Source organism: Cibotium barometz, chromosome 19, assembly GCF_041138505.1.
Source record: "Cibotium barometz isolate CiBa-2024 chromosome 19, ASM4113850v1, whole genome shotgun sequence".
In the NCBI taxonomy this organism is placed as follows: Eukaryota; Viridiplantae; Streptophyta; class Polypodiopsida; order Cyatheales; family Cibotiaceae; genus Cibotium; species Cibotium barometz.
The window spans coordinates 31160408-31172700 of record NC_141064.1 but is presented as its reverse complement, the minus strand read 5'-3'; the positions used below and the strand labels follow the sequence as shown (position 1 = coordinate 31172700).

General features: G+C 42.1%; 1 protein-coding gene across 2 annotated transcripts in view; it reads left to right on the top strand.

Annotated features, from left to right (window-relative positions):
* The first annotated feature begins 4017 nt into the window (after positions 1–4017).
* LOC147628450 (Zim17-type zinc finger protein) overlaps positions 4018–12293 on the top strand; it is a 31231-nt gene continuing 22955 nt past the window's right edge. For both annotated transcript variants that reach the window (XM_086813602.1, XM_086813601.1), the window contains exon 1: positions 4018–4344. In XM_086813602.1, the coding sequence (XP_086669728.1) occupies positions 4185–4344 (160 nt within the window). In that variant the 5' untranslated portion in view covers positions 4018–4184. The remainder of the gene's footprint in view (positions 4345–12293) is intronic.

Below are 12293 nucleotides of genomic sequence, written 5' to 3'. Positions count from 1 at the left end.
GGTGAGTTACAGTAGGAAGTAGTTCGATAAGTGGTAGAAAAGGTTTGCGTGAATATAGAAACTATGTGGTTTAGTGGAAGACTTCAAGAAAGTCCAGAAGGTTGTTTCAACCATGTCCTTAAAGAAATTCCATAATGTTGTCTCAACCATGTCATCCAAAGGTGTTGAAATGCCACCCTTGCATTCAAAGTACTCATTGTTGTATCTCTAAAGTATAACATTGCCAAAAGAGCTTGATGGTGGTAAACACAGTTGGAATGGGTACTATTATGGATAATTCAAGGTCATGTAGACTTGTGGGAAGTATTGGTATGGTGACGATTTTTTTGAGGTTTGTCCTCTAAGAGGTGGTACTTCTACTTGCATTGTGTGTGCTTACAGGCTAGTTTGGGGATTGCCTGCTCCTAATAGTGCTACAAAAGAGATGTTACCTAATTGCCATTGTAGATGAAATAATCAAATTCTCTATAATGATGAAATAATGAAACACTCTTTAATGATGTTTAACAACTAGGAAAATGCTAATCAAGGCTACATACAAGTTTTAATGTCAAAACATGAGACATTGATGAAGATTAAGAGAGACTAATTAGATGTTAATTAAGCAAAGCAATAGATGAAAGATACAATACCACACTCTCATTATATGAGGCTTATGAGAAGAGGAGGACTTTATAGACTATGAGGAATATGAGCTTTATGAAGATTAATCTTTCACTTTTTGAATTGTTGATAATTCTTGAGAATCCTAAGGTTTCATGAGTTTGAAAAAGTCTTTGATGACAATATGCATGTGTTGATCAATTCAAGGATAGCATGTTTGATGCCCTTCTCTAGCTACATTTTTTGCACATGGGATCTTACACTAGAGGAAGCCATGTCGATCAGGCACTAAATGAATTTATCATTATTGTTCCACGTGGACTTGGCACCACACTCATGAATGTGAATTGGGCAGATCGGCTTTTAACTAGATGACACGAGCTACTTTGATGTGGGTGTGGCACTAAGAGCAACCACTTGGACTAGGTACTAGTTCTTTAATTTAAAGGTGACACAAACTCTTTGGAACCACACATAGATATGTGGGTTTAGTATAGTGTCATTAGGATTTTGGTGCTAGTGTTTTGTGGCAAGGGGGAGATGGCTTTTGCATTATCAACACCCACCATTCATGCTTATTTGGATATGGATATACTATCTCACTTGGTTATGCAGATGGCACCCCATTGAAAGGCTAAAGCTTAGTGGTAGCATTTGCTTTGCTATTGACACTAATGTTGCTTTTATTTCCCATCAATTGTTGCTTTACATGTACAACCTCATCACCACTGTCTCTAGTCATAATCAAATCATCCACATAAATCAATTGTTGCTTTACATGTACAACCTCATCACCACTGTCTCTAGTCATAAAAAATCAAATCATCCTCATAAATCAAAATGACTATGAGTCCAAATCTCTCTTTCTCACATATAAAGATGGTCCACACACTAGCAATGCTTAATCCAATAGATACAATATAGTGACTAATCTTGTCTATCCATGCACATGGTGCCTGCTTTAACCCATATAAATACTCTCTCAACCAGCAAAACCTGGGCGTTTTGGATGCTCATAACCTGGCGGCTATATCACATACACTTCTTCTTAAAATTCACCATTCAAGGATGCATTCTTAATATCCCCATTTGGTGTAATGTCCATCCTCTAGGTGCCACCAAAGCAATCACACATTTCACAATTGTCATCTTTGCAACATGACTAAGTGTTTCCTCATAATCGATCCCATGAGTTTATGCAAACCCTTTTGAAACCAATTTACAAAACCAAAAGCTTTCTTATCCGTGGCAACGCAGCTAGATCCCAAGTACCATTCTTTTCTAGTGCATTCATCTCATCATCCACCATTGCCACTCGCCCCAGTGTTTATGACCCATACACAAGTGGCCTCAACATCATGTATAATCTGTGTTAGTATGCATAATGCATAGCACCAAAACCATCATAAGTACATATGTGTATTGGATATTTGATTCTTGGCAACCTCCTTGGTGCATGCATAGACCTCATTTTCCTTACACCAGATGTGTAGATAGATAGTATCCCAAATTCTTCATCTAGGTCCTGATTTGACCCACTAGATATGTTACCAATGTTTACACTTTCACCCATCACATCATGTATATTTTTGGGTTGCTCACCAACCTTATCTTTTCCTTTCCTTGATCATTTGTCTCAATGATAGCCAAAAAGTAGCAAGTCATATCTAAGTTTTGGACCCACTTTTCATTTTTAAATAGTTTCTATTTTTTGAATCCACATTACTTGTTTTTGCTTCTGTTTATGTATTTAAATATTATCATCATTTTGCAAATGCATAATCATACACCTCTAAATAATTGTAAGGACATAAAAGGAACCATAAGGATAAGGAGATGGCTTCCTCCTCAAGCCACACCTCCAAAGTAGCAAAGGAATGGATGCTAAAAGGAAGCAGTGATCTTGGTACATGGTCCCATATGAGATGTATGGAAAGACCTATTATATAAAACACATTTCCTTGGACCGTTAACAACTAAGCAAGCAAGTCGAAACTAGTAGGGATTGCTTTAAAAGCATTGAAATTTTTATGCGTACAAAGGAGAATATCAAGGCCGGGTTTAAAGCTACTAAGATATGGCCACTAAATGCATCAAGGCAATCATGTGGAAGAGGGAAGAGACATATGGGATAGTGAGGATACAAGAAATGGGAATGGATTAGCCTTCCACTAACAGTAGGGACTCCATCAAGGAGGTGATTTTTTGAGAGCTACACAACTGATCACAACAAAGTGTTGGATCTCTTACAAAACCGTTTGTGAGTAGAGATTAAGTCTTGGCGTAGTGAAGTATTTGCAGACTACACCAAGAGTTGATTCTTACTTCTAAACAATACATTGAAATCATAAAGGAAAATAATGCTAAGAAGGATGAAATTGCAAAGGCAAATAAGCAAAAGAGAGCATAGAATCAGAGAAGAGGCTAGAGAGCTACAAATCAGCAAAGGATGTAGAGACAAGGTGCATGAGTGGCTAAGCTTGCAAAAGAAGGTAGTGAGAGGCCCAACAACTTGCCTTTGAAACTTGTCTATGAGCATCTACATGCTATGCTATGGGAGGGTGGTATTGCTGGAAATGCAGAGCACGTATGGTAGAGCACGTATGGTTGATAGTGCACAACATTGCATGGCAAGAATGTAGTGGTTAAAGAAGATGTGGTAATCCAAAAGTCACATGACTTGCCCAGATAGAGGCGCCATATCAGGATTCCATGCCATAGCCTCGTATGGATTTTTTGGTTTAGCACTTGCATGGAAAATAAAACCATTGTTATGCTTAGAATTCTACACCCTTTTTTGATGGCAAAAAGTAAAGATTATGTTTTTGTAATCTCTTTTATCTATCTAATTGTAATCTCTTTTGTTTATCTAATTGTAATCTCTTTTGTCTATTTATCTATGTGCATTGATGTCAAATCCCTACCCACATTGATGACAAATCCTAGATTTTTTGTAATCTCTTTTGTCTATTTAATTGTAACCCTAAAATTTCCCTACTCACATTGATATCAAATCTCAGATTTTGCCCAACCCACAATCAAGTGTCAAAGGACTTGGAGCCGGTCATAAGCACCACACCAAAACTTTGCCAAAAAAGCCAATCCCAAATACCTATTATTGATTACAAATTAATCTCAAATCACACAATTGTAACATCATATAGGGGAAACACGAAATGTCCACTAAAAATTCAAAGCATGCAAACAAATAAAATTTCCACTAAACGAAAAACCCCTAATTTTATCACCAAATGGTAGATCTAATAACCAAGTAAAAATTTCCCTACCCACATTGATGCCAAATCCCTGATTTTCTGTAATCTCTTTTGTCTATTTTTAATTGTAAGACTAAATTTTACCTACTACCCACATTGACAGCTAGGGCTGAAGTGTTTAAGAGGAATTCCCTAAGGGGGGCAATTACCAAATCCCTGCCATACAAAAGAAATGAAGTTTCCAACATCCGAGTCCCCTCTTTTCCCTTCGCGACTGCCTTCGAAGAGCGAGCTGCAGCACTGCCATATGACATTCTTTTGCGAATTCCGTTTATTTTTCTGCTAGGCGATAGCTTGGTTTGGACCATGACTTCACTGTGTCCATTGAAGGGGGCCTCGAGACTGGGTTTCGACCACCGCGCACCAACCAGCACAAGAAGGGGATGGCTTCCTCTCAAACCTCGCCCTCACCCCGTTTTGTCCTCACCACGGCCCGCTTCGCTGGTTGTCAAGCTCTGCCACCAAGGTTACTACTCGATATGATCTATGGCTTTTCTCTTTGGAAATAATTTTGTAGTTCTCCCTCTCTCCCCCCTCTCTATTATGTGTATCAGACTTTTAAGATCACACAAAAGTCAACAGTTAACCCAGCCACAAACGATCACTGCTAGTCAGGGGTGTCGCTATGCCAAATGATCCTAGCGCGGTCACACAGAGACGTCTACAAAAGACCCAAACGGAGACCAAAGGTAGTACATGTAACCCATGAGAGCTGTGGAAAGAAAAAGCTCTCACTAAACAAGACGCTCTCAAGAAGAACAAAATATGCTGCGCTTTACATTTACAAAAGGCCTTGAAGCTCTCCTGATGGCAGAGTCATATACAGAATATGAACTATCTATGTCTACATCACGTGGGGGAGTGCTTATGTGCAACCGGAGGATGTAGTTGAACTTGAGCTCTTGTAATGATGACACCCAAGGTCTGTGTGGAAGGGGTGGTGGCCCTTTGATGCTTTAAATAGAAGTTTAAATCAAATCAGATTGCTGCTCTCAATCCCATGTGCGAGCTTGACGATTCTTGTTGAGAGTATCGCTATGACAAAGTAGCTTGGGAAGACAGAGGCCTAAACATCCTTATTCTTGATATAGACTCGAGGGGTTCACTTAAGAAAATGTAACTATATCACGTCAGTTTAGATGAAGGGGTTTTTTACTTCTAAGTATAAGGTAAACTTACAGAAATACATTTACAAAAGGGACTTTTTTAATCGATTATTAAAAAACCCGTAAGTCCATAAAACAAAAAAGGTCATTTTATTCATAAAAAATTAACAAGTAAGGGGTTTTTTAAATACCCCTTGCATGCACGTGATACATAGGGTTTCTTAGTAGTGCACCTCTTGAGGATATAGATAACTTGGGCGAAGCGGACAAAACCCTCTTAGAAGAGGCAATGGAATTGGCCTTGTCTCATAATAATATACTGGATCTTTGAACAGATAGTGCTCTTTTGTCTCAGTTTGTCTTGTGTTACATACTTTGCATATTCATGCTCTTTACCCTCCCGAGAGAGAGAGAGAGAGAGAGAGAGAGAGAGAGAGAGAGAGAGATTTTATTCACGTCAACAAAAAATCCAAAGAGTCTATGAGACCAAAAGTAGTATAAGTGATCCGTTGAGTAACACGTATACCAGCGAAACATGAAAAGAAAAACTAACTACTCAAAAACAGGATCCACATATACTCCCCACACCTTGAAATCAACCCAGCAAATCATGTGGTACCAGAAAGAGCCGAGTAGGTGGCATCATTGCCAACCTCTTGTTGGGGAGCCGTTCTATGGCACTGGAGTATGTTCCTAACCTGGAGCTGGCAAGAAGACGGTTGGGAACTTGAGGCTTGGGGGCATCTAGCTCTTTGAAGAATTTGTGCTCTGTGTGTGTGTGTGTGTGTATGTGTGTGTGATGTGCATAGTGTGTATCTACCGTATGCTACACGCACACAAGACTAGCTTCGAGGTTTGGGGAAGCTTGGAGCTAGGCAGGCTGATTGACGAGCTGAGTTAGGGATAGACTAACGGGCGAGCACCCAAGTATGGACGGGCAAGCGTCCAAGGGTGGACGCCCGATGACCGGCCAAGATCCTATAAAAGGGTGGCCAAGGTTAGTCATTAGTCATATAGAGTCTCGCGTGTCTTTGAGAGAGCTCTATGGTCAGGAGCCTGGATCTAGTGCAAACGTGCACATGCTTCATGCAGCCGAGGTCGGCAGCAGTCTCGAGGCCCGCGAGGGTAGCTTCGTGGCGGTATGGTACGTCCATCTAGTTAGCTCAGCTCGTGGCTCGGTGGGGATTGCAAAGCCTTGCCCATGGCTGTCGAGGTTGGGAGGTGAGTCAGGCTTGCACCCCTGTCTTGTTTGTTTGGTTTGTTTGCAGGTTTCGAGTCTTGTACTAGGAGCGTTCCACGAGGAGATCCTATGGGGTTTTGACAGTGGTATCAAAGCAAGCCTCGTGAATGAGCAAGTCGGTAGGTAGAGGAAAAGAGGTCGAAGAAAAGGTATAAGTTCGAGAAGCTTGCTGTTTTTTCTGTGCATATTGCTGTTTTTCAGATTAAGTATGTTGCTTTTTCATCGTAGGAGGCTGTGATGGTAGAGATTGTGGTCTAGTTGGGTTGGTTTGCTTAGCAAGAAGAAGGGCTGTGTTTTTGCAACTGTTTGAACAGTTTTGAAGAGAGAGAAAACAAGAAAAGCCAGTCGGCTGTATGCAAGAGAGAGTGAGAGAGAGAAAGAGAGAGAGAGAGAAGTGACGCTTGGTGTGAAGCGCAGCCCTGAAGCATGTATACGCAGCCAAGGCAGGTGGAACTAAAATCATTGGCGGCTGGTATACACAGACAGGCGGTTTGCTGGCAGGTTGGTACTCGCAGCCAGGTAGGAGCATAAAGCCCAGGCGGCCGTTGTATTGGCAAGTAGGCGCAAGCGTGCTAGGTTATGCGCTGGCGGTCGACTGTATGCGCAGCAAGTTCAGGCGCACACGTTGAACGCCTGCGACAGTCGAGTGCAGGCGGTGCCCGACGGCAGGCAAACGGGTGGCGCAGAATTTAGTAAAGCAGTTGCGAGTTGTTTTTTAGCTTTTGTTTTTTTTAAAGGAAAAAAACAATCGATTGCTTTGGGTATTTTCAGATGTGCCTAACGTTTTTATAAGCCCACACTTTGGAAAAAGGGGTAAAAAAAAAAGAAAAAAAAAGAAACCTAAGTAAGCTTTATAATTGTTTTTTTTCTTTTTTCTTTTTTTAAGAAAACAGATTATATATATATATATATATTGCCAAAAAAAAACACAAAAGCAAAAGCTAAAGTTGGCTTTTGGGGAAGCCTATATATTTCCCTTAAGCGGGCTTCTAGTCACACATCTCTCAAGTTCTCAAGCTCTCAAGCTCTCGAGTTCCCTAGTACTCTTATTTGAGCAAGATCAACTTTTCTCTCACCTTGCCCTCTTCAAGATGTCAACCCAAGAATATGAGAGAGCTCCTTATCGAACGTGAAGACCTGTTGGCTACGGAAGATACCGATGTCGATCTTTTCGACGATTATGTGTCAAATCAGATTTCCAAGAATTTAAAGTTGCTCTCGAAGCTTCTTCCTTGGAACGTCAAGCACAAATCGCCGCGCAGATGCAGGCTTTACAGAACTCCATCTCTTTGTTGACCACTACCCTATCTACTCTTTCGGGTATGGATACCTTGGTATCTGCTTTAAGCCCCAATATTACTTCGGAACAGTTCGGGGGCGAGCAAAAGCAGCGTACCAAGGAGATAGTGGACACTTGGCTATATAAGTGGAAAGTCCTTTTTCAGTTCCATCCATATGACGATGGGAAAAAGATCCAATTAGCAGCAGGTTTCCTCTCAGGCAAAGCTTTGCTTTGGTGGAAAGAACTCAATCCTAAACCAACGACTTGGACACAGTTCGAAGATGTCTTCAAGAAAGAATTCCTCAAGAAGGAGGATGACTATGATGTTGTTGCCCGGTTTACTACTTTGACCATGACCTCGCAGAATCTCACTTATGAGGTATATCTCCAGAAATTTAGGAACTTGCATATGAAAGCTACGAAGATGGATCCCACAACTCTTTTGGGGTTCTTCGTAGCCGGTTTACCCGACTCATATCGTTTACAGATTAAAAATAACAAATGCAAAACCTTGGACGAGGCCATTCATTCCGCTCGTATCTATGATGATACAATGGTCTCTTCCAAGTCTAAACCCGTTACCGAGCAGGGGAACAAGCACAAAAGGAAGTTCTCCGCACTAATGGCTAGCACGACTGACGGAAAGTCTTCGGACCAACCTTCAAAGAATTCAACTTTGACACCAGCGAAGAAGAAACGTCTCCTTAAAGCTTTGAAGCTCAAGAAGGAGAGACGTTGTTTCATCTGCAAAGAAAAGTACACATGCGTAACAAGTGCCCGAAGCAAAAGGGTGCAAAGACCAACGCAGGACCCAAGCCAAAGGCAGCTAATGTCACCAACCTGGACATTTCCCAGTCTGAAAGGGGTCTGGTGGACTCCAGGATGTTTAAATATTTGGAAAGGACAAGCTTTGGGAATGGGGGATTATCCTAGAATACAAAGGACCACACTCCTAAAATTTAGGAGAGTTGCTATTTCTGGCCCGACTCCGATGGAAATTCTGTTCGCGTCATTACATCTGGAATTGAGCAGATACCAAGAGTTGGCAAAGTGCCTATGACAGAATGTCTACCAGTTGGGATATTTTTAGAGGTAAAGATTATGGAAGGACCCATCTCTTAGATTGGGACATGTGGCAAGAAAGTGGACCAAAGTGAGACAAGTGGCCTGACACTTGTTAGAAAAAGGATCAAAGTGAGACAAGTGGCCTCACACTTGTCACTTCAGCTATTGTGTGGCTCTCCACTTGTCATCGTAACCTTCTCTTGCCATTTTAGCTCATGGGAGGCCCAAATCTATAAATTGGAGCCCTCTCTCTTCATTAATGGAGGCTCTCTTGCTCCACACTAGCCTCTACCACCGTTACAGGTTGCCCTAATGATGGCTACTCTCTTTCTCTCTCTCTTGAAGGCTGCCCATGAAGAATACCGGCTGTTGGGGACTGTTTTGGAGGCTTCCATCGCGAAGAAAGACTTAAGGCAAGGGTATTCAATCATTTATTATGATTTCTAGCCATTGTATGTGTTGTACCAGCATTTGTACTTGCTGTACCTGCTGTACCAGCCACCGTACCGGCTGTACCAGCCATTGTACTTGCTGTACCTGCTGTACCAGCCACCGTACCGGCTGTACCAGCCACTATACTTGCTGTACCAGCTTCTGTACTTGTTGTACCAGCTGTACCAGTCACCGTACCGGCTGTACCAGCCACCGTACCAGTTGTACCAACCATTGTACCTGCTGTACCGGCTGAATGGAGAGTTGTACTTGCTGTACCCTTTCTATTGCATGAAGACCCGTGGTTTTTGGGGAAGAATCAGTTCCCACACGGAGGTATATGGATTATATTGTTGGCTCGGCATTTCTACAGCCTATGTTCCGGCTCAGTTGCCTTGTGTTGGGCTGTGTTATGGCATTTGTATATGGACGATCCGGCATCTCCCGTGGGGAGAGTAAGGCCCTCAAAGCTTGTACATGATATTATTCTCCTTGGGTAATAAAATACTCCAAGGGGGGGGGTCGGCCCATTCCGGCCTCTATGCGGTGTCACACGTGCAAGCTCCATTTTCAGCATTTGTGGATTTTTTGTCCTGCTTTATGTTTTATGCAAAGTGATGATGGATATGTGTTAAGGTTGTGGCCATGTTTAAATGTTTTAATATGCATTGATGGTATCAACAAGTGTGTCAAAGGCCCTAGTCCCCCGGGCCCCGCCGCCGCGAGTTACATTGGTATCAGAGCATAGGCTTTCTTGGAAGCGGAGGCTTCCTTCTATCAATAAGGAAGAGAAAAGATCTGGAGTGGGGACCACACTTACCATCATTGCTATTAAGCATGGCCAGCCACTTCAGAGCCTATGAAGCAAGAGCATGAACAATAGACAGCTTGATCTAAGGATTTATGAATTCACAAAATTTATCTTGGAAGTATGGAGTTGGCTTTATGTGCACACGTTTAGCACTCTTTCCATATGGATATTGTGGATTATATTATCAAGCTTACAGGCAAGCTATATGGAGATATATCTCAAGATATCTTAAGGATATGGTGACGAGATATTTCTGTTGGCTTCATGACCAACCTGGCAAAGAATAGCTAAGTATACTTTGAGTTTGCAAAGTTGGTACTTTTGCTATTTACTATGAAGTGTTTTTGATGTTCACTAACCCTTGTATAGCTATGCAAGGAGAAAGGTGTTGTTGTTTGCCTTGAGATGGTTTCAGGGAAACATTGTTTATGGCTCCCTTTAATGGGATGAATTCTTTTCATGGCTCCCTTTATTGGGATGGAATATATCTATGGAGATTTCTTTCTTGGACGAGATTTATATAGATATTGGGCTTAACAGGCAATTTCTATGGACGAATCTGTTCGAGTTTATACAGAAGAAATCTTTGGTTATCTCATGGATATGATGCTTTTATGGATTAAGTTCACCTCTACTCCAAGGTGTGTGGTTAGCACGGAGTATGTGGTAAGAGTTATGGTATACAAGGATTATGGTATACAGGTGTATGGATTCTTGGACTTCTTTTCTAGGAATTTGGATCCATCCTCAGGTTTATGGATTATGTTTATGGCTCCCTTTTACTGGGATGGATTATTCTTTTTGGCTCCCTTTATTTGGGATGCATTGGACTTATGGAACTCATGGTTCACTTACCTTGTGTAGTGTTCTCTTGTCCTACGTGCTCTCTTGAAGATTGTTTCTACCATGTGAGGGTGGAACAATAGAGGGCAGATGGAAGGGAACATGGGCACTTCAAAGGGTAGTGACAAGCACAGCATACCCTGTGTAGTGTTCTCTTGTCCTACGTGCTCTCTTGAAGATTGTTTCTACCATGTGTGGGTGGAACAATAGAGAGCAGATGGAAGGGAACATGGGCACTTGAGAGGGTAGTGTGAGTTGGTGGCCGAAATGCCTATAAACTATGTGTAGCAGAAATGCGTATGGAACACCAGGTTATTTATGCCTGCGAGTGATTATTTTCAGGACTCCTTGTTTAGCCGCCCTGTGTAGTATTTCTCTTGTCCTAAGTGCTCTTCAAGATGTTGCTACCTTGCTTGGTAGAACATAGAGCCAATGGTAGAGAATATGGGCACTGAAGTCGGGCCGGGCGTCAAGGCAGCTCCTTGGTGATCTACATCGACATACCATTGTTTTCTAAATGTTGAATTTCATATGCATTGGCATGGATTATGCTATCTGGACTTATGGGACTGCTTTGTCTCACCCATTTATCTTGGGACATGATTTTGATATTGGTATTATGGAGACTTATTTAGTCTCGCCCATTTCTTTGGGACATGGATTCTTCAGTTATATTGGATTTTTTGAGACTGTCTCGTCTCGCCCAATCGATGGGACATGATTATATCTTGAATATATGGCTTGAAGCTTAAAGTTGCGGACAACTTTTAAGAAGTTGGGGAGGATGTCACCAACCTGGACATTTCCCAGTCTGAAAGGGGTCTGGTGGACTCCAGGATGTTTAAATATTTGGAAAGTACAAGCTTTGGGAATGGGGGATTATCCTAGAATACAAAGGCCACACTCCTAAAATTTAGGAGAGTTGCTATTTCTGGCCCGACTCCGATGGAAATTCTGTTCGCGTCATTACATCTGGAATTGAGCAGATACCAAGAGTTGGCAAAGTGCCTATGACAGAATGTCTACCAGTTGGGATATTTTTAGAGGTAAAGATTATGGAAGGACCCATCTCTTAGATTGGGACATGTGGCAAGAAAGTGGACCAAAGTGAGACAAGTGGCCTCACACTTGTCACTTCAGCTATTGTGTGGCTCTCCACTTGTCATCGTAACCTTCTCTTGCCATTTTAGCTCATGGGAGGCCCAAATCTATAAATTGGAGCCCTCTCTCTTCATTAATGGAGGCTCTCTTGCTCCACACTAGCCTCTACCACCGTTACAGGTTGCCCTAATGATGGCTACTCTCTTTCTCTCTCTCTTGAAGGCTGCCCATGAAGAATACCGGCTGTTGGGGACTGTTTTGGAGGCTTCCATCGCGAAGAAAGACTTAAGGCAAGGGTATTCAATCATTTATTATGATTTCTAGCCATTGTATGTGTTGTACCAGCATTTGTACTTGCTGTACCTGCTGTACCAGCCACCGTACCGGCTGTACCAGCCATTGTACTTGCTGTACCTGCTGTACCAGCCACCGTACCGGCTGTACCAGCCACTATACTTGCTGTACCAGCTTCTGTACTTGTTGTACCAGCTGTACCAGTCACCGTACCGGCTGTACCAGCCACCGTACCAGTTGT